At 38.1% G+C, this 24,084-nt stretch overlaps 1 protein-coding gene across 3 annotated transcripts in view; it reads right to left on the bottom strand.

The window, feature by feature from the left end:
- LOC126917646 (protein rhomboid) overlaps nt 1-24,084 on the bottom strand; it is a 488,728-nt gene that overhangs the window by 37,266 nt on the left and 427,378 nt on the right. For all 3 annotated transcript variants that reach the window (XM_050724756.1, XM_050724755.1, XM_050724757.1), the window contains one exon: nt 1,056-1,198. In XM_050724756.1, coding sequence (XP_050580713.1) covers nt 1,056-1,198 — 143 coding nt within the window. The remainder of the gene's footprint in view (nt 1-1,055; nt 1,199-24,084) is intronic.

Genomic DNA, 24,084 nt, shown 5'->3' with positions numbered 1-24,084 from the left:
ACAGCAATTAATACATTCTATATCTAATACTTTATTTTTAAACAAATAGCATACCTTTTTTATCTTCGCTATTTTTATATTTTCACTTTATCAGAAAAATGAAGACGGAAATATGACGAGTTTATCCGTACGAAAATAGCGCGATACTAAAAGCTGCATTTTGAACGCGACATAACTAGCAAATAAATAACGAGTTAACTCAGCACAAAGGTTTCATACGTCAAAGAAACATAGCCGGCGATTTAAACGATCCTCCTGATACACAAATTTACCCGGACATTTTTGACAAATGCGTCGTGAATTTCAATTTCCGCATTTTCCAATAATCGTCGTGAAATTTCATTCTACGGTCGAACGTAACGAATATCTACCTAATATTAAAAATAGTATCGTCACGACGAAGCCCGACACTAATGAAACTCGACGGTATATTACAACGCCAATAATTTTATCATTTTATTTCGTTGTTCGGCAAACAACGTCGCTAACATACTGCCGTTTAGTCGATATTACAAAGGATCCCGATTAACGTCAAAGGAATTAAGATTGACGAACGATAACACGTATTTCGCTAACATATCGACTCGTTTTTATTAAAAAATGTTCGATAAGACCCAGTGTAACGTAGTATCAACGATATCAGTATGATATTCGTGGAATTTTCGTCGTTGTAACTAGCGTGACTTTCAAAGTAGTAGGTCGAACAGATCGTTAAAAAAAAAGTGTTTGTTCCGGGTAAAGGTCAATTTTTGTTTCAAACAAAAATTTTACTTCGAAAGAAAAAAAGAAAAAAATAAAAGACAGAGAAGGAAGAAAAAACAACGGTATGTTCCGATTTATCGGAAAAGAAGCAAAGTTCTGTGTTTCCCTTTCAAATAAACAACATATATGTTTCCTAGAATATGACAAAGAATTGCAAAAATATGACACGTTGTAATCGTCATTTCCTTAAAGATACGCTTTATTTCTTAATATTTTTGCGACCAACGGATGCGCTTTTACACGAAAGGGAAAACGAGTTGTTTCGTTTTTTTGGAAATTTTGATTTAACTTACCCAGCATGAAGGAACATATAGAACGCGAATCTCCAGAGCTCGAGACGTTTGTCCGGTCTGTAAATGAAAACGCTGTCGATCGGTACAGGCCCCGAAGGATTCACCTCTCCCATCGCCACCGTGTAATACGTGAAGAAACCCAGCTGCAAGCATAAATTCACGAAGATTAATTCATCATTTTGTCATTTAACTATCTTATCGAGTAATAAATTCGTTCGCCTCTTACTAGCGTGAAAATGCCAATCAAATTTTATTATTCCCGATTTTCGTTTTATATCCAGCCATAGAATCTCTCTTCCGCTTCGCCTGTACCGCGAATCTAGAATCGCGACGTATAGGAAAATTAAGTTGAAACATATATCGTACCGTGGTATAACGTTCCTTTCAGTAATAGCCGTTGAGAATCGTGGATCTTAATCGACGAAATAAAAGTAAAGGAACGCTAAGGTTACACTTAGAATTCATTCTAAAATAGTTTTAGATTTATTTGATAAACGATTTCCAGGATCTTCGTCGATATACATTTGCACGCGTCTCAACACTCTCTTTGTCTCATCATCTTCCATACCACACTGCCAACGGAACAGTTACGTTCATCTGTTTTTCGAGACGCCGCGCACACGCGTACTTCCACACGTTCATATTTACATACGCGTGTCACTATTACGCGACCAATCTAGTCTAACATACAAAATTATACATATCTCGATAATAGCCATTATGGACGTTGCTTATCAAACTGGACATCCCTTGGACGTGCTTTCAGGCAATACGTCGTTGTCCGTTTTCCAACCCAAAGACGCGTAAGTGTATTTCTGGTTCTCGACAGAGAAGGGAATCTTTCCATAAAGGGATATTGCGGATACAGATCTCTCGTGATCTGCCATTGCATTATACACATTGTGTCCCGGTCCATAACGTTGTATATATAATATATCGGCGATATTGCGCAGAAATATTAGAATACATCGGTCGCTACTCGACTTGTCCCTACGTCTAATTCAAAATAAACACGCGCGCACCTTACTGCTCGAGTGTTTATTGCGTGCTTCGCCAGCTTTATCGAAATTAAAATCTCCATTTCTGTCTATAATATAAGTTTATTCGACTGTAAAGTCAGATATGTTATCGGTTTTCAGGAGATATTGTGGCAAGGGTGAAAGAAGATTGAATATGAAAAGGAAGAGAGGATGGAAACGATAGCTATAGATCCAATATCTTTTATAATAAATCTATCTAACAGAGGTCGTAACTTAGAATAAAAGTTTTATATTAGATCGAAGGCTCGTTCGTTGGATTTTCTACGGCGGTACCACACAACATACGAGTTTTAGGATGCTACTGATGCAGCTTTCGTGTGCACGTTGCTCGATTAGTAAATCTTTCTACTCGATTCTTGTTTCTATAACGAGAAATTGCAACTTTTATTCGTAAAATTCACTGGTTTTTAATATTCCAGCTACCAAAAGAAATTCCAAATATTTACATGGGGTATTGCTTCGTTATTTCGTTCGTGTCTTTTTCTTTCAATAATGTCACGCGACTTTCGCGTATTATTTCAATGGTTGTGAAAAAAACATTCTATGTCAATGGTGAGATTAGTTTACTTCCATTACGACGGTTTCAAATTTCTTCGTTTAAACTAACGATGTTGCGTGAGCTTTTTAAGTTACTTTTCAAGCTTACCTTTGAGCCTCCTGTCGTTTGTGCCATCTACTTGTACCGAATAAACCCACGGAAGCAAGTAATTATCTTTTTTTTTTTTTTTTTTAATGCAACGCCAATCCTGTACTCGTCCAAGGAAATTGAAAAATTGGCAAAAGAAGAAAAGAATTAATTTGACTCCCCGTAGAAACTCGTACCTAAGAAAACGATCGAACGAAGAAAGGGGAAACTGTTAAAAATAGAAATACAAAAGTTAAAGCACTCTGTCATCGTGTAGTACTTTAAAATCAAGAGATGTTGGCGTGGTCGTGCACTGGCGAGAGATACGAGTGACATGCCGCGTGCTAAGGACGTTTATTACGTCATAATGATCCGAACTGCCGGCTTGCCGAGTGAATGTAAGCGGCTAAAAGAGGAGAGAATACGACACGACGTTGGTGGTGGTGCGTGCAACGTTACGACGACATAGCGGCTGCAAGCGTGAATGAACGATATAAATCAGGGTTTGTAATATCACGTCGACGCCGGTGTGCAGACGCCGTTTAGGCATATTGTTTCTGTAAACGAGAGAAATATAACGGCGCCTGGCTATGTACAACATTTCCCTGGCGGCTCAACAACAATGAGAGTCGCGTCTTCAACAAATTGCCCCTGCGTGGTCTCGCAGCCGTGCAACCTAGGCAAACTTTTCCCTTCGCGTTAATGAATTATTGTATTTTCGTTTCATAGCTCGCAGAGTTTCCACTTTTTCAGCTTCGACGTTACACCAAATTCAATGCGATTGAAATTTCTACGAACTTCTTTTTAATCGTTTCACGGTGGAACAAGGCAGCAAGACAGCTAGAGATTTTGCTTTTTAGATTTCTATAATTTCACATATTACATATTATTGTATTTTCGTTTCATAGCTTAGAGACTTTCCACTTTTCGAGCTTCGACGTTACACGAGATTCAAAGCGGTTGAAACTTCTACGAACTTCTTCTTAATCGTTTCACGGTGGAACAAGAGAGCAAGACAGCTAGAGATTTTGCTTCCCAGATTTGTATAATTTCACATCATTCTAAGGATTCTTGACGAAATAAACGTATAAATCTTTATTTAAACCAGAGGTCTCGATGATTAGCTCTACGAACGAAGAAACAGAGAAAAGTGATGATATACATATATCTTTTCTTTCTTTTTTTCCAAAATTCATCTTGCTCTTCAAGATCATTTACCTATTCCGGCTCGTTAAGTAAACTTACTGGAAATAAGTAATCTGTCCCGAAAAGACTAATCGCGTGTCTAGGTAATAAAATCAAAAAATATAAAAAATAGAAAGTTGATCGACCTGCTCTGTGAGAGTTTCGTTCATTAATCTATTAAGATCTAACATGGTGTTACGTAATATTTTATTTTTAATCCGACATTGCGATATTATACGTAGCGTCATATCACGCGTAGAGTACTTATGTATCTATTCTACGTAACTCTATTATCATCGAGGAAACATTGATCAATGGAATAATTAACCTGGCTGCTCGAGGGAATACGCGTGCATTAACTCGTTAACACCGTTTCATTATTATCTCAAATTGTGCGTCAATTTTCGGTTGCATCTTCGCGACAGCTGTAAATCGTCCGCTTTCAATTAAGCTTCTTTGATTATAACCGTGTCCCTGAACCAGACAAAGTCCTCTAATTCCAATGTTCGAGGACGCGCGTCTGGCGCGTTCCTTTGTGCTAATGGAACAGAGAAATTCGCGAGAACATACCTAAGAATGGAAATCGTGCCTTGGTCGGGCGAGTGGAAAAGTCTTGGAACGCTGAAGACTGGAACAACGACCGAGCCTTCTCTCTTTAAGACGTTTAAAGGTTTAAAAATGGGCGAAGGAGAAGCGTGAAAAAAGGACAACGCGGACGAAGAACGAGTGTTACAAAGAAAGAAAGAAAAGAAGGAAACAACGTAAAAACGAACGGAATGAAAATTGGAATAGCACGTATGTGTAGAACTGTAAAAGAATGTAATAGACTGTAGGAGAAATAAACGAATAAAAAGTTTAATTTTTGAAAGATGTGATCTTCGCTCACAGTCTTTTCGAACTTCAAACATCGATAAAGTTACACGAGCGAAATTAAACGTTTCGTTACTATTCGATACTGGACGATTCGATCTCTCGCTTCGATGTCACTTTACGACTAGCAAGAAATATTTTAATACGGTATATTCGAAGATGGAAAGAATTTATTGGCTACTGGCAAACGATTATTTTAATGCTACGACGGCCTATATTTTTCAAATTACGAACAGAATGGAAAAACCCGCGCGTAAGCTGGGGATCAAATAGCAAGACGATTCCGATAACAAGAAATTACTTGACAATAAGTCTTGACAAAATTTTCCCTTGTGAAAAGTGGCCAATGTGATTTATCAAGATACCTTGAGACGAAAGAATAGCGCATATCGAATATCAGATTTCAATATATACGTATACATCTGCAATATCGAAGGAGAATTCGTACGGAGCGAAATTCCATCCATGATAGTCTTAAAAGAGTACACAGAATGGAAGAAAAATTCGTAACGCAACGATGAAACACGAGAGAGTGTAACGTAGAACAGTGGACTGTCGTAAAGGGGAAAGAAATAAAAGAGGGAAGAATGTAAGCAGAGCAGCGAAAAACAAGCAATAAAGTGGAAGGAAAACGAAATGTAATGAGGAAGAGAGGGAAAAAAAAGAACGAGCGAAAGATAGAAGAGGTTGTTGCAGTCTGTTGACAGTGGTTGAGGGTTTCTGGTCGTCCAAAGCACAGAGGAATGCAAATGATTGCACTCACACAACTCGATATGCGAAAGAAGGAAAGAAGCCACGAACTAAAAACACAGTTAAAAAAAGGGAGAAATAAGAAAACAAAAAAAGAAAAACAGAGAAGTAAGAGGAAAAGTCGACGAGGATAACGGAAAAGGATCCTCGATCGTTCGAGCTTCCTGGAAAAGTGTACTCCCGTGAGCATACGCTATGAGTATACACCTGTTTAACGTCGATGCCTCGTACTTTGAAGAGCATTAGAGGGTAATGCACAAGTATTCGCTGAAATATATAGGGTGATAAAGAAAAGACTCTAGTATTACAGAGACCTATACCGTTGACTATGAAAAGTCAAAAATATTACTGTAATGGTGTGTCCATTTTATGGAAAACAGACAGCGAAATTTTCTCAACAACGTTACTTTTCGATATCGATAGCGTATTATAAAAGTTAAATTGCAAATTATTACTCACATGTAATATGGATCAGCCCCATAAATGGAAAAGTACAGGGAAGCGATGGGTATTAAAAACACTGTTCTTTTTAAATTTACCTTGGGGCTAGGTTGGATTTACCTTGAGAAATTTATAAAAAAAAACGAAGTTGTTCGGTTTTATACCTCCGATAAGAGGGTCGTGGCGAATTACAAATTTTCTACAAGCTTTCCTCTTGATGAAAGTTCGAATCGCGAATATGTAAATATATTACAACAGCGAGCTACGTTTATTTTCGAGATCGTGTATCATTCGTATTGTCTTACAGGCAAAATAAATTTTACGATCAAAACTTTGTAACAGATAGGTACTAGGTTTGTTACACATAGATCTCGCGAGTATTTTGGCTGCGTGCCACGCTACCGAAACGTTTAACAACGCTACGATGTAAAGTATAATATACGTGCAAATTTACCTGAAGCAGCATATTGCAGAAAATTGTTTGTTTCCACCATACGCACATATCATGATTAGCAGAACTCCCTTGCGAATAACTTTCAAAGAATTGGCACGAAATAATTTAATCCCTTCAGATACGAAAATATATAGTTTGATGGTTCTGTTACGGAACAATATCGAAACGAAACTCGTATGGGCTGTGTAATTTCCCACGACGGTCTATAACGTACAGTATGCCATGACAGCACTCGAAACTTTCTAAAGAAACATTATACAACGTCTTATATATTATTTTTATTATCGTTATTGTAAATATATCTTCAACGAAGAACGAGAATCGTAAGACCGAAGGTTTTAAGCAATTCGTAAGACAAGCATGTACATCGTAAATTTATCTCGTCTCTCGCGGGAGACGTTGGTGGGAGGAAAATGAGGAAAATGAGAAAAAGAAGGAGGGTTTGAAGCACCGGCACAAAGGAGAAACAAAAAGTCTACCAGAGTATGACGAGTACCCCTTATTAAAGTCCATTAAGCAGTGTTTCCTCTAATTGCTTCATCTTTTTTCCAACGCGAGCCACTGCTACCTTCTCTTAGGAATTTTCTAAAATTCTAGAATCGAACGACACGGCCATATAATATAACTAAATTCTATCGTTCAGTTTTGCTCCGATCGCGAACGATGGCGTGGATAGTGTACAGTAAGCGGAAATGAAATCGCGTGAATCGGCGTTCCTCGTTCCATTTAATTTGACGTATTTTCCAGAAATATGCGAGAACTAGGATAACGTTTATTTTTTATACTATACCGTCAACGACGTGTTAACGAATTCATAAAACCATGAAATCATAAAATTCGCAATTATCCTGGACAACCGCGACTGAGTAAATCGAACATCACGCGAGACAAACGTGACAAGTCCGTTTTCTCATTAAAACGCTAATAAAATTAACAAAATAACACGCGTAACATATTCGTACAATGTTTGTGCTAGTATTCGAATACTTTCGTAATGTATTTCGCTCACGAAACTTCAATCGAAACGACTACGATGATACAGCGGACTATTTACAAAGGGAAAGGTACATTGGCAAACTTTGAGTTCGAAATGCCAGTAATTAGCTTGTATTCTTTTTAGACCTCGTTCAGTTAAATTTCCCTTTCAGCTGGGAAGAGCTACAGCTCGTAAAATTGCAATATCAGAGAAGAGACAAGCGGTCGCCTACCTTTGAAAACTCCTTTCCTCTTTCTGATTTTCGAGTTTCAACGTTAATCCCGAGGCCGTTGCTTCTTTACCGGTCCATCACCCGGCTACGTGAGCTTCGTAATTAATTAATTCTCTCCCCTTTTAATCCAGCTTTCGTCATTATTGCACTTGCCGCTCTTTTTTTATGTTCTTTTCTTTCCTTTGCCACGGATGACCTCGGCTCTGTCTCATTTTGTTTCATCCAACTCCCGCAGGACTGTTAATAATTAGTTCTATCTTCGTCCCCCTATTTTCTCTCGTATCTCTACGTGTATTAAGCTTCTACAATTCCACTTCCTCTCTCACTCTGTCGTCTTTTTTTTCTTTCTTTTTTTGTACGAAAGTGTGAAACTGATTACGTTGCGGTGGATCTAGCTAAAAAGAAACGTTACAATGCCCTGTGGTGAAATTGCCGCATGCGAGATGCTGCGATCTTTGTATCGTTGGCTGCTGCTTCTTGCGAATTTTTATGAACTGATGAATTATATGTATCGTGTATTATTCTTACTTCGTATTATTATCGTTTTTAATTCAGGCGAATCCGAGCTTCAGAATTTCATACGAGTAGAATCATTTAATCAATAAGACGATTGACGTTCGTGACTGTGGTACACAAACCGAGACGTTCTTACTGAAATTAGTCGATAAATTGAATCTTTTTAACGATTAAGGATCCAACGAAACTCGAGGCGCGAGATTTGCCAAAATTTCCAAAAATATCAAGTAACGAAACGTCAAAGTGATTGCACACGTTCGTCACAGAAGGATAAAGCGAACAAGTATAGCAAACTATTTAAGAAAAGTAGAACTGACCTAGGAGTCTCTGAAAAAATGTGTACATCGCTTGGAAAAAAATTACTACTGTCACGTACTCTCCGTGCTTTAGGATACAATTTTTACAAACAAAATTCTCTCGTATCCCTGAAAACAACGAAAGCGTCGAGAACAAGATCGTTGCCTCGCATCGTGTGTCGCAAAATCACCGGATGTCGATCGATCCATCCATCGAACGTGAAATTTTGTTACGGGCACCTTTATCATTCCTATTTTAGGGGAAAAATTTCATCGACGGTGAGCACGTTGCTTTGAGATTCATGCGAAAACGTCGGTCGTTGAATCGGCCGAGAAAGAGTATGAAAAAAAAAAAGAAAAAAAGAAAAAAAAGATACAACGAAACGGCCAACGCGAGCTGGACGAGGGCTGAAAGCGTGGCTTAAAAAAACACAGAAGGAGGGAACAACCGAATGAATACTAGAGCAACAGAAAAGAGACATCGCGTGGAGAACCGACTTTGTAACGAACAACAGCCCATTCCGCATTACTACCTTTGTTCCACAGAGTCCGTGCTTGTGCGCGTTCTTTAACGCGGAACTTCGTTCAACTTATTGAAGGATTCGAGTGAGAACGAGAGATAAATGCTTTGTTTTTACACGAGGATAATAACGATCTGTTTATTAGGTACGCGAGTAAGTTCTTTTGAATAATAACGTCAATGGACAGACCGCGGATGTCGACGGAAATTTATATTTTTGTCAAACGTCATAATGGGTATTACACTTTGGATATTTTATATATTGCTGCATATTATGCGCGTTGTGGACATTTTTGGAATTTTATTAATACAGTTTATCAACTTGTGACTACGAGTATTATAGCGAAATTGCTAGATCGCGATGATTATGCAAACAAGATTGACGTTTTCTTGGGTACAGTTGAAGAAGGCTGAATCGAGCAGAGATTTGTTTTATCTTCTTGAATGTTAGAACGATTATTTTAGTTTCGATATATATATATATATATTTTTAAATATTTTTGCGCTCTTAAATTTCCTATATTTTTATGCGAAACGATCGAACTAACTAAAATACATTTCTAGCCAATATAAGCCAATATTCGCACGCTATGATAATTAACTCAAAGTTGGACTAACTTTATAAGCTCCGGAGCTTAGCTTATGCAACACTGATTTTAGATGTAGGATTGATATGAAAATGACATGAAAGTTAGTTAGCGGTCTATTGTATGTGGCATCTATTCTAATAGGAAGTTTGTTCGCGTTATATGCAAAATCAATTATATTATAGTTTGAAGACCATTTTTTGCCACGGCGATCTTCGTACGACGTACGACTTCGAATATTAACGATGAATGTACAACAATATTAAATGGAATTTAATCGATAGTTTACATGCCACGTTGTTTCTAAAGCCTGAAATACGTCAAAATTCTAACGTGCATCGTTGTTCATTTCGTATTCCATTTTACCATTTGAAAACACGTAAGATATCAATAGGCCGAGTGTAAGTAGCTTTTAATAGCACGCTTGCGCTCTTTAACGTACGTAATTGTTAACTCGTCGATATCATCTTGTTTCGCCTAATGAAATTGCATTTTTACTAGTCCCGAGCTCTCTCATTATTTTGTATTTACCTTCTACAATTATCGTAATGTATTTCCATCTTGATCTACGATCGAGTACATGCACACGACACGACGTTACGTTAATAGGATAATTTTATCGCGTTCTGTTATCCTCTACAAAACATACTACAGCAATTTCTCCGTTTTACGTAGAACAACAACGAACCGAATGTTCCTGTTATATTTCCGAATCCACGATTGTCTATTTGAAAATTCCTCGCTCTTTAACTACGAACGATAGACTAATCGAGGGACGTTTATTTTATTCGCGCGCAAGATTCCATGCTTCTCGGTCCATTACTGCTCGCTAGACAATTTCTTACCACATTCTAACTAACAGTAAGAAAGACAGACTATTTGAGGGATGTCTATTTTATTCGCCAGTAAGGTTCTATATCTTGTCGATCCATCACTGTCTGTTAGAAAATACCTTACAACATTTTAACCAAGAACGACAAACTATTCGAAGGATGTCTATTTCATTTGTCAACACGATCCTACGCATCTCGACCTATCACTGTCTGTTAGTTAAAATTCCTTACAATATTTAAGTACGAAAGACCAAGCTGCGGTATGTCTATTTTATTTGCCAGCAAGATTCGCTCTAAAAACAGCGCCATAGAAAATACTACGAGTCTCGGAGGGCAAGCGAGAATTTCACCGCGCCGCGTTACGAAAACAAAAGTTTCGACGATTTCGAATTTCAAATGTAGCGTCGTCTCGCAGCAAGGAAACACGCATGGTCGGAACGAATGCGGCACACGCGAGGCTAAAGCGAGCAGAAGCAAACGTGGAAGGAATGCAGGCGAAAATCCCATCGTGAGAATAATATTCTCGTTCGCGTCGATTTCCACGATATATTTTACAGGGATTCGCCGGGATTTCTCCTTCGTCAGCGTAGATCGGGATGGCGCGCACGATTTATGCATGTACAGGATATCGTAGTAGCGACGGACGCAGCCGAGGAGTAGGCCGATTCCAGCGGAATCTCTCGATAATCGTCGCCGTGTAATCGCGTTTGCACTCGAACCGACGATTTATGACCAGTCACGTCAGTGCCAAGCGTACGCGTCTACCTTCGGCCGCTGATTAATGCGGCCGGACCTCCACCGTGGAAATAACATACAGAACTCGCGTTTTCAACCGGCACAAACGTCCTCCGCCGTGACGTGACATTTAACGAGCCGTTTGATCGACCAACGCCCCCTCCTTCTTCCGTGTTTTTCCGTTTCCGAAATTCTTCGTAACGAACCACTTGGCCACACGACCGAGTCGTACTACTTGCTCGATAGCCATTTTCATCGCGGCGTGTCGGAAAATACGCGAAGGATATTTGGAATATGAGAAAACGACGAAGGAAGTTCGCGTTGAAACACGAGTCACGGACGATGGTATTTTATAGGCATTTTGTATTTTGCCAGAATCACGAACGTCTCGTTCACGCATTTTCACGTTTATTTGTTTCGATCGGTGGATCGGAGAAAGGATAATTTCCCACGTAAGTGAAAAACGAGCCGGTTATTAAGCGTCTAATTTAGTAATATTGTATTTCGCGTATATGATGTATTTCGCGTTAGTCTCGTTAATTCGTGTAACGTTCGACTCCACCCGATCTATCGTAATTCTATGATATGGTAATATGTCGGCGCTATACGAATTTCTTAGGCTCTTGCATCGATCGAGAACGAATTGAAAGCGCAAATGGAACAAGCTAAAACACGCTGATCGGTCCGATAGTAGTTTCGCTTGAGAAAAAATAATTTACACGAAGAAACATTTAGCGCGAAACAATTAATGTACGCCAATTAAGCATAAAATTTTAACCGAAGCAAAATCGCAAGAAGGAAAAGGTCTTTGTAAAATTATTCCACGTATAAAATTTTAACTCAGAATCATGGCTATTCTCCAACAACTCGTATCAACGCTACTCCGAACGAAGTCGAATCGCACAAAAGCTCAAACACGTAGAATATCCCATTAATGTGCCTGGTGATTATCATTAGGGCGAGGAAACATGGAATTAACGTAAAATCAAAGGCGCGAAAGCGTGTACAGGTTGGCCGGTCTCGCGTGCAAATTTCAGATACAGGCGCGGTACATGCCGGTTATTGGAGCGTGTTGGTCCAGCTCCAATTCATCTCGTTGAGCGTGAACGTCATCGCCGTTGTCGTCGACGCCGACGGTGTCGCTGGCAAAAAGCCTCTTTCACGCTCCGGGATTCCGAGCCATCTTTCTCGGCTTAGGTGCTTTTTGCAAGCCAGTCGTTCGGGAAAACGGATGGAGTGCGATAATACGAGAACTCCTGAAACTACTTGCGAATAACCTGAGAAAACAGCCGCGCTTTTGTCGAATCCACGACGACCTTTCGTTGCGAGCGCGAGCTAATTAAAATGTCGAACTGCTGCTAAACCGATTATTTTCCGACTACCGCAGAATTTTATCCGAAGAACGTTCGATCGTTTCAGACGTTCCTCGCGATTGAATTAACACGGAGAAACGCGATAAATTTCTAATATTTGGCAATTTGTTTTTATCGCGGAACGAGATGATAGACAGGAACGTTTCTCGATGTACTGTGCTTCCAACGTGAAGGCAAGTGTATGAAAATTGGAAATTCTCTGGAATGGAATTGGGTTTATAAAATTTGAGATGAAGAACAGCGACAAATTATCGTATTTCATTTTTCCGTTACTTTAATAGCGTGTGAAACTGGATATTTTTTTCCACGCAACGCGCTTTTGTACAGCGAACGTACGAAGATTGAAAGTCCTTTGAAACGAAATGAAATTTGCAGAACTCGACGTGGAGAAGCGCGATGAATTATGATGTTTAACAATTTGGTAATTTTTCTATTAAACCGGCGATAAACCGAATATTTCTGATTCTGAACCGCGTTTCAAGTTAATTCGGAAAATTGGAAATTCTCCGGGATGAAGTGGAATTTATAAAATTTGAATCGAATAAAAGCGATGGATTATAATATTTAACAACTCCTCGGTGTGGCAAACCGAACGTTTCTCGATATACTCAGCATTTATCCACATACTGTACGTAATGGAATTACATTAAATTGAATTACATTAAATTGAATTACATTAAATTCGAAATAGAAAACTACGATCAATTCGTAATATTAAAACTCCTTTTTATTATTTTTACATATTACTGCGCTTGTATTATAATTATTATGTTCATATATTTGATTCGTTTCGCTGTAATGGCAGGAAGTAAAATTTCGTTTCGGAAATTGACGCGATGAAATTGACACTTGCGGGTTTCGTTGCCTACGCGGTATTGTTTGGTAACAGAACTACACAGCGTATCGATTCCATGTTAATCAAATGAAAAACACGTCAAAGACACGATTCCGATTTCCTGCTTTATCTATGCGTTTTATACTGTAGCGACAGTTTTCGACTAAAAGCAGAACACGTATGCGCGTTGATAGCGAGAAAATCGCAGCGTGCAATTGTATGCGTTTATCTACTGCATAAACGTAAGTCGCCAGTTCGTATTGGAAATATTGGGTTGGCAACTAAGTGATTGCGGATTTTGTCATTAGGTGGTATTGACAAAACCCGCAATCGCTTAGTTGCCAATCCAATAAATCGAACGTAATAACATTTAACCATGAAAAATTGGTTTGAAGTTACAGTAATAAGAATATAAATATAATGCAAATATTAAAAATACGCGAATAAAGTGGTTTTTAATCCGGCTTCAAAATAAACATAGCGCAGAGCTCGCTGAAACTGTACAATAACTGTACAACAAAAAGAAAAAGTAACTTTACTTTCGACATTTTTACCGGCTTAATCCACGCTTTAAAATTAACAGAACAACCGCAGAAGCTTTTTGCGTGTATCTCAAAGTTTCCATACGTTTAGTTAAAAATTCAGGAAACTAAACAAGGTCGGTGGAAAAGTTTCTGATTGGTGTAAACGCGTCGAAAACTAAAATACGGTTTCCCAGTGTCGAAGAACGGAAAAAACTAGAAAAGAGCTTTTACTAAAGGGGAACGTTAATTTTTGGATAATATATACGTAATTTGCTCGTGACAACGAAAGTTATAACGTAAGGTGAGCCGAATCAAATTTTACGCGTTGTTTTCTCCGTAATTACTGCTAAACCCACGACTTTCAAGATTTTTGTTTTTTAAGTTCCCTTGGAAATTTACGTCTGCGTCGTATCCTCGCGATAAATAATTTTGTGGAAGCAAATAGCTCGGATTCGTTGCATAAATCGGTCGTAAGATTAACGTTAAATCGAATGGTCGAAATCCAATCGAGTTACGTATATTTATCAGACTGAATCAAATTAAATGATCGAATGAAATAGGAAAATAAAATTAACGTTTGATCCGGACGTTGAACATCGATTCGGCTAACGAAATTAAGAAATTTCATAAAAAATGCCATTGGTCAGTTTCGAAAGGCTCGATCGCTTGTAAAACGCGCGATTTAGTTAATTTAAACGCTACAATAAACTGATACGACCATCGTTCAAGAATAAATCTTTGGAAATAAAATTTCCACTGATTTTATGCTTCTATCGAAATAGACAAATTATAGTACAAATTTCAAGAATAATATAACACAATGTTACATGGAAACACATAATCGAACGTTTCCATTCGTCGTTTACGATAATACAATAAGAACAAAAAGCTTCACTGTAAAAACAATTCGCTTATTGTTGAAATAATTTCTATTTAAGAAAAATGGTTTGCTGGAATTACGATGAAAGAACGTCTCTTCCAAAGTATCTTATTTTCACAGAGTGGAAACATTCGCGTACGTTGCGCCTCCTTTCTTCTTGGCAAGCTAGCGCCCTTAAAATTCACCTCTAACCCCGCGAAATGCAGAAAGGAAGCCCGAAAGCTATCGGGGAGCGCGTCTAGCGATATTGTTAGGAATGCAAATTAAAGCATTCAAAGGCTTTGATGAACTTGCGTGAGTTCTGGCGAGCTTAAAAAAACCTGGATGCCGAGCTAAAGCGCTGATGGAAGAAGAAACCACGAAAAAGAAAGAGTTTCATCCGGTTTCAAACGACACCTGAATCGGAGACTTTTGACTAGACAAACGCCAACGCTTGCCTTGGATTCTAAATGTGTATCTATATTCTAAATGCGTGTATCTATAGTAGAGAAAATTTAATTATCGAATTAAATTAAAAGAAATTTTCTGCTGTTAATTTTAAATTTTATTTTCTTACGCCGGATTAAAATTTTATATATATAATCTAATATATACGTGCTTTATAATTTCGTATAGTTCGAAGGATAATCGCGTACGTAATAAAAAATATCGGCACACCGTCCTATTTATTCTAACATTCATACGCTTGTTGGTTAATTAGATCCGAGTATATTAAGTTTAAGTAAAGTAAGTCATTTAGAAGCGACGAGAATTGTTCGATTAAAACGGCGGACAAATAGAAAAGAAGCGATTCGTATCGGTAAAGAGTGTAACAGAGCATGAATAGCGGTATAACAGCGTAATATAATAATAAATAAAATAAAAAAATAATACAATGGTATGTGAATACTTGAATTGGAAATGGTCGTTTCAATTTAAAAGAATTAAGGTACTTTGCTGGTAGAAGGAAACAAAGCATAGAATTAAAAATATAGGACTCTGTTTTTAGACTTAACAAAAACCCGAGGACTACTGTGTTAATGGATTCTTATCCTTTAACGCTTTTAATATTGATGAGGAGGACCGTTTTACCGGAAGTGCTCGCCTTGCTCGTTTCTTCCACCTCAAAGAAGAGAAAGTTCCTCTTAGAAGGGGCGTGCTTTGTATGCTTAATCGTTAACGATTCATACGAGAACCGACTACGGAAAAATGTGGCTAAGAGCGAATATCCCTTGCCCTTTGAACATGCAAAGATTTTGAAAGCAACTTAAAAAGGATCTTTCCTTTCAAACTGGAAATGTACATACACCGGGTGAAAACAACGTTCCGAACTACGCATAATAAAGAAATTTCCTTTTCGGAATATTAAAATGCTATCAATTACGCGCTAGACGATATTGAACGAACCTGTACGATTTATCTCATACTTAATCATCGAATAAACTTCCTAACGATCATCGCAAAGAAGTTGCTCGATGTATGGAAAATTTGTCCACGCAAAAATATAAATTGTGATTCACGGGTACATAGAAACTTTGCAAAAGAAAAAAAGAGGAAAGAGCAAACAATTGAAAATCAGGACAAAAAGCTCGGTGCTGAATGTGCTGAAATTTGATTGGAAATAATTGTCGAGGATTATTCTACGAACACGATTCTTAATCCCCCTGTGCATCGATAGTAAGCTCTCCAGTTGGAGTAGCTAGACAGACCACGACAAAGATATTTTTAAACGCGTCCAAGCTTCGTGTTGTCAAGGATGATCGCAATTTACCGTAGGTAACGGCACTGCCTCGATCGCCGAACGAAAGCTGAAAATTCGTCGACTCGCGATAAACGACGATGAACGGTTTCGAAGTTAAGCCCGGTTGTCGACAGAAATTATTGCAACAGTTAAGATAATCCATCCACAAACTCCCTCTGGATATTAGCCATCCTGTCGAGCATAACGTTATATCGAGTACTTTATGCTTCTTTTTTTTTTTTCCTTGGTAGAGATCTTGGCAGGGGATGGAAACTGCGACCGTACTAAATTTCCACGCTTTCAGATATTTTACGCGATCGTGAAAGAGAAACGTTTGTGGTTTACAGGATTTCTGAGAGGGTCAAAAATAATTTTTACTCTCATCTGCTCTGGCTGTGCAAATAAACCTACGTGAGAACGACGTGGTTCAATGAACAGTGGAACGACGTTCATTGTTACTCGGACGTGGAGAGTACTCTCGGATATTACGTGTCGATTATTGCGGTTAAATTATTGGACAGTGATAATAATTCGAAGGAGCTGTTTGACGCAACAGAAATGGCGATGGCGAGTCGAACGTTGCGGTAAAAATAAAATATCGGAGCGAGATTCGGCGGAGCAAGAATTCGCGTAAAGAAACCACTGTACTTGCAGTGTTGACCGAACAACGTCCGATAGAGACGAATTTCGGTAAATTTTAGGAGAAGACAAGTTAAAAATTTCTATGAATACATGAATATTTAAGAGCGTTTAACTAACTTTATCGTGCCATGGAATTTAGAATTTCCATTGTAAGCGTATACTTTTGTACCTATATTTTAAGAAATTTATTCCATCTCGAACGTATGAATCAACGATGGTATTAAAAGGAGATTTACAATTGCATTTTGTGTAATTATTTGTCAATTATAAAATTTCTGCAAAGATAGTCGGTCAGCGATGTTTCGTCCTTCTTATTATTAACAATACGTCGTTTATTATATTCTTATTAGAAATCAAACGAACCAAATATACAGAGTAAAATAGCTAACCACTTTATTCGATCTATTCTGCAATTGATCGGAAATTATTCGGGTCGTATAAATGACCGGGGTAACTAGGAAACAAGCGTTCGTAAAATTAGCCAACATTAATTGACAAACTTGACAAAACTTGTATCAACGTTGATTCGATCGGTTACAGCCATTGCTACAACATTTCGACTATTCGCATTCAGCGTGTAGCTGTTATGTCTGACCATTGACCATACTCTGACTACTACGAATCGATTTGCCGTATCTAACCGCAGCATTGACACGAGCTTCTAATTCAATGGAAACAGAACCAATTCGATGTCCGATTGTTTCGTTTCATTGTTATTTTAACGATGCTTCGTTGTTGCTTCCTATTCGACTTTATCTCTTTCTACATATGCAGCTACGATTCCTTATGCGCCGATATTCGTCGAATTGTAAACGGAAACTAGAAAAACACGATCAACACGTGGTTAATAAAACTTTCCGTTTAACGAGAGAATTTCATATGCAACGATTTAGTATAAATTTTATAGTCTTCGCCTTGCTACCATTTGTACTACAGGTGCAACAAGAACACCGACGATGAAAGAAACTACATCGAATTAACTAACAACAAAAAGATTCGCCAAATTCTCATCGGCGAAACGCTTCGAAAACAGGTTGAAATTAGTTCTCCCGGCGCATTTTTCCACGAACAATGCCACATACAAATAAGGAAATTTTGATTTTCATTAGCTTTCGGAGTGAGCTGAAATTCGCGCAAAGCATTCCGAGCATAGCGCCGTCGAACAACGAGTTTCCCGAAGGAACGATCCAAAAGGAAGAGAACGGATAAACCTGATTAATTAAATCGCAAAGCGAAGAAACAGGGAATACACGGATGTTAACACGTATCGCACGAAAGATGACGACATTTCGATCGTACAATCTCGGTCGCATTTCGTTGTGTCGCGTTACGTTGCATTTTCGCCTCTCGCTATCAACGCCTGAATTTTATTCCGATACCGCGACAAAGAGTAACAATTTTCTTTTCATCTTTCAGACGTCTTACAAGCGAGATTGGTACGCGCGCGATGAAATTTCTGCGAATTAAAAGACGCTTCGCATCGTCACCCTTTGGTTGGGCAACTTCACTGACTTTAACCACAGAAAAACACGGTCCGTCGGTAACTACGACTAAATACAATAACATAAACAAGAAAGATAAATAGACGCGGTGAGAGTTAACGTTTGCGAGCGAAAGGTTGCAGTTACGTGTCCTGCAGCTTGAAACAGTTTAAAAGCGATCTCGTGCAAATTTGTATGCGGTCAAGTTTATATGGTGCGGGAGAGCTGGTGGTGTTAGTTTCATTCTCTCTCTCTCTCTCTCTCTCTCTCTCTCGACGATGTCCTTTCTTCTCTTGCATCGTCAATTTCCTCTATCTATGGTTATCACCGAGCCCGGCATTCTACGGTTTACAGGTGAACTTATGGTGGCGCGCGTGTATGGTCACAGGTGTTTGAACGCGTGTATGCAACTTGCGTGTTTGTTTCACTTGTCTTCTCTACGCGTTTACCTGTACGATATAGTGGGATATAGATGATGTAGGTACAAGATCTGGCGCGCGACCATGTCGGATAAACGTGACTTGCGATCTCGTGTGGAGATTACTTCTGGTATAGAGCTATGCGTCGTTTCTGCGTTATTGGTCGAGGTTTGTGGTTTCTACCGAAGACTTTTAACCATTTGCGGTATTTTCCAAGTTTCGTTCCGGTTGGTTCGCGTTCATGTCGTTAATCACTGACGTCAAGTCGATATCGCTTGGTTTTTTCGTTCTTTCAATATTTTAGAAGCAAACTAATACGAAGACATATTTATATATAGGTGGGTATATAATACAGGGTGTCTGTGAAACCATGGTACAAGCGATCGGGTGACGACTGTGCATTCCAAAATTCATTGAGGAAAAGAACAACGTCTTTTCGCGTAACGTTTCGCTTTCGAGAAAAATGAGATGGAAAATCCATCGGATATCCGTGTATCAACTAGAAGTTTCTCGTTACGAAATCTCTGTTTCTGATCGTGTCACGATTGGCTTCCTGATTAACGAAATGTTTGTTGTTAAGAATTACTGCTAATTTTATTCCTATTTATGAAACGATTCAAATTAAATAACAGGAATAAGGAAAAGTAGTCGCCTTTAATGATTGAATTTAATAATAAAAGATACGAGCAGAAATGCAAGTTTTATAGTTGGAAACTCTCAATTAATAATCATATGCGTTTGCAAACTCATTTTTCTCGAAAACGGAGCCTTAAACGTAACGATGTTGTTCTTTATTCTTTTCCACGTATCTTTGCACGTAGAACCACCAACCGACCGCTTATACCATGTTTTTGGAGACACTCTGTACATTATAGGCATTGTATTATTCTACGCGAAATGCGACGTCGCGTCACGCTAGATAGAAGATCGCAAACAGTTAATATACCGTGAAAATAAATTATCAATAAATACCATAAATTTAGCAATTAAGAGAGAAAATGGTGTACGAGCGTATATAGAAAGAAAGAAATACGCGATTCATTCCTGTTTACCTGGAAATGTTTCCGATGGATTTTTAGCGTAGTTTGAAGTTCGAGAGCATATAGATTTTTGCAGTAGAATTTAATTCGACTCATAAGTTTCTTAAATGGAAGATTCTATAATATTGATATGTGCGTGTTTCACATTTTCACCCTTAGCTCGTATAATTTTACGTCGGCATACATCACTGAAAATGCAATGAAACGCAGATGGCCAAACATATTCATACATGTGTGTTCATATCTGCAGCTGTTTATACACATAGCGAAGTGTTTTCGCAAGTGTTTATGCGTTTGCATCCCGCCAGCTTGATGTAGTGGAATAGATTTGACGTGCAGCGCGCCGAAACGAAGAGCACCATTCACCAATTAATTTTATAGAATGGTTTCGTTGCTGTACTCATCGAAATATCGAAACCTCCTATTAACCCGTTAAACGTCGAGTAGTTTTTCTTATCGAAAGCTATTTCTGTTAATAATACGATGGTTCTGTTAAATAATTTATCATTTTTCGTAGTAATTTTACGACCTTGAAAGGAGCATCTTTATGTACATGATTCATTTTGATCTTCATTTTGTGGTACAATTTTGGTCGAACGTTTGAAAGATAAACATCCTGAAAAATATTAAGAAAAAGAAAGAAAACATTTAAAGTATATCTATACTATGATATTAATTAACGGCTATTGTTTCGTCGAATATCTATTTGTCACGCTGCCATAGTACTATGTTAAGTTATGTTTCTCGGATTATGTCGCGCGGAAAAAATAACGAGAGTTTCCCTTCGAACAATTTCGTCAAAACGTAATGTCAGAAGGAATTCGTAAGTTTTGCCATACGAAATGGAATTGGAAGCATGGCTTGCGATTAGGCTAGAACCATTGGCTGCACGTGCCACGTCCTGGATTTATATCGTGTCAATCGCTATACACCGAAATGCTACAATTGCGTGTGACCAACGGTAATAAGGGAAGTTCGGTGACTTAGGTGACTTATGAAATGGCTGCTAGAATTTCCAGCTCTCAGAATGTTCTAAATTTTAGGAAATTGTAATGCAAGGATTAATTTATTAAAAGGATACGCGTTAAAATTATTACGATCGATAGGCGATTGCCTCTCACATTTAACAATAACATAAACAAATAAATAAATAAAAAGATCAACATTGTTCTCATCCAATAGTATGTAATTCGCATATATACAATATCACAGGTATTTTATTACATTTTCTATTACATTTTAGAAAACAGATGTTCTGAATGGAATTTTAAAATGTTTTATATAACGCACACAATTGAATGACATATTAAAAAATGAAATGCAGTGCTTCATACAGCGATATACGAATTCACTGTACGTGAAAATAATCTAACGTAACGTCTGGATGACGCGATACGCGATAAATAAAAGATTGGAGTCATAATTCAAGTGGAAGAAATATCGCCGATATAACAACGAATTATAGCTACTTTTATTTCGGTTCTTTCGCAAGAAAAAGGTAAAGATACTCGAATGACGAGGTGAATCTGCATGAAAGGGAAGATTCGGTCTCAGGTGTGTCGTACATCGTCCTGGTCGGACATCGAAATGGCTTTTCTCGTCTCCAGGGATCTAAGATCGGGACTGTGCTGCGACCAATATCCATCGCATACCTTCTTGCTCCAGCGAATCTCGATCCAGCCGAGTCTAGACGCGTTATCGTTAAATTAACATCGACCTGAGTCTGAACAAATTTTCAATTTTCTCTATGCCTATAGGTTTACGTAGCCTCGCTTATCAAGGGGCCTGCGTGACTCGAAAGAATTTCTCCAGCGACAATAAAGATGCCACTGATCTCGATCTAAATCTACCTGATATTCTCCTAGTACATTCTGAAAAGTTTTCTCGTTGTTCCCATAGCCTATCGAAATGGAAATTATGGGGTGTCTGTATGGTACGTGGAAAGGTATTTTGGCTTTTACCCACGGATTTCTTATCTTTGCTAACAAATTATTACTTTGCGTTAGGAGATAACGCTCTTTGTTAGGAGATAAAGTACGAATTATAGGTACATTATTGTTTTTAACGCTGTTAGCGTTCTTTTCCTTTCTTCTTTCGTCGTTTTCTTTTTTTTTTTCCTTTTTTAAGTCTTTTCCGATTCGATCGTAATTTTCTATCGTTAGCCAGGTCTTTGAAATTTCTTCGAAAAATTGAAAACTTCGATTTGAACGTTTAATTTATCAACGTTCACGGCAATTTGAATTTCACATTGTAGAAAGGTCATTGACTCGTGTAACCCTAATGAGCATTAGATCGAAATGTCGAATAGCTTTAACGAGATAATAGATTGCCCGATATGTACAAGCCATTAATCGCTCGTGTTTCATTAACGCTGTCCAAAATTTAACATGAAAAACCATTTATAGCAAGTTTTTACTTGAACTCGCCGTGTTACCGAGTAATTAATCAAATATCCACGTACAATGATACTTCAGGCAGAAGCTTTGTAACAAAAAAAAAGAGAGAGAGAGAGAGGGAGAGAATCGTATACTTGGAAACTAAATCCTTTTAAAAATGATTAAACCGTTACTTATTATTATCTTTGTTATTTACTGCAAAAATAAATAAAGATAAATAAATAAAAAATTAAAAAAAAAATAAATCCAGCATAAATTTCAAATCTTTCCAAAATCACGTATCTACCTGTGGATAGTGCATTTCCAACGATGATTCCAATCACCAAACAAAATTTCACGTAAATTGAAACCCTACAAATTTATTAAAATTTCCGAATCTCTACGGGACGACATTTTCAACATCGGCAGGAAAATGAAAAAGTCAACGATGAATGTCCCCTTTATAGGCTCGTTTGTTGATTATGTCCCATTATTACATCATTACCATTAACGCGTACGACGCATCGAAACGATCATTTAATCGTTGCTGCGATTCGATCTGTCCAAATCCGACTACAATGGTTCGCAGGAAATATTATACGATCATTGAAAGAGAGAGAGAGAGAGAGAGAGAGAGAGAGAGTAGCAACGTTATTCCATCGAATGCAACGTAATTTGATAATTCGCGACTCGACTCGCTCAATGGTCAATAGCGTTAATGGATTATGTCACTGGTTATAGTAATTCGCTTCCGTTCACCGTACGGGCATCCTCTCTGTCCGGCCGTTTCGAGAAATCCGATATTAGGCCAGGGACCATTTAGTTTATTCGGAAGATACTGATGATCGTTCGAATTACGAGCGTGGCGATAATTACTAGCAACGTAATTCATAAAGTTTACTTCAGCCATGCGTTTATTTGTAACGAGATTCGATCTCGAACTACGAAATTACGGAGAAAAATGGGGCTACGCGGTCACGAAGATTAGGAAGACGAAACGAGTGGATTTTGCTCGTGATGTATCTGTAAAATTTATTCGAGCACTCGTTTATCTGACATAATCTTTGTCAGAAACGCGCCTCGAAATAGCGAAATGGTAATTGGGAAGGGTAGAATCGAAAGTGAGAGACTGGCGTGTAACATACGTGGAATTAATCACTTCGAATATGCGAGCGAAATTGCATGGCTGTTTCAAAGGGAAGTATTATCCGCGTCTACGTATTACAATGATGAAACGGTATTATTATATTAGATCCGAATTATCCTATTTCGAAGATACAATTGCATATTTTAAAGACACGCACAATGCGAGATTAATACGATGCGAAGATCACAACGTGTAAATGTTACAATTTATTTGACGCGAGATATCCGACACTCGCAGCATATGCGATGTACAAAATATTCTTTGTCTCGTTACAATGCTAATAAGATTTCAAATGTTTCGTATAACGCGCATAATAAATACATTCATAAAAGATTTGCAGAAGCGCGCAAGTATTTTCGTAAACTTCTGCGTGCGTATTCGAAGCGTAGTAGATTTCGAGGTGATTTAAAAATTGGTTATATTTTAACGAACGTATTGACATAAATGGTTTCGTTGAAAGCCTGGAGATTCATCGGATATCGTTGGAAGACCGCGTGTTCTATCTTCAACGAGAACGTGTACGAGAGAAGCTA

Source organism: Bombus affinis, chromosome 6, assembly GCF_024516045.1.
Source record: "Bombus affinis isolate iyBomAffi1 chromosome 6, iyBomAffi1.2, whole genome shotgun sequence".
Lineage (NCBI taxonomy): Eukaryota > Metazoa > Arthropoda > Insecta > Hymenoptera > Apidae > Bombus > Bombus affinis.
The sequence above is the reverse complement of the archived record's forward strand: the minus strand, read 5'-3'. Positions and strand labels throughout refer to the sequence as shown.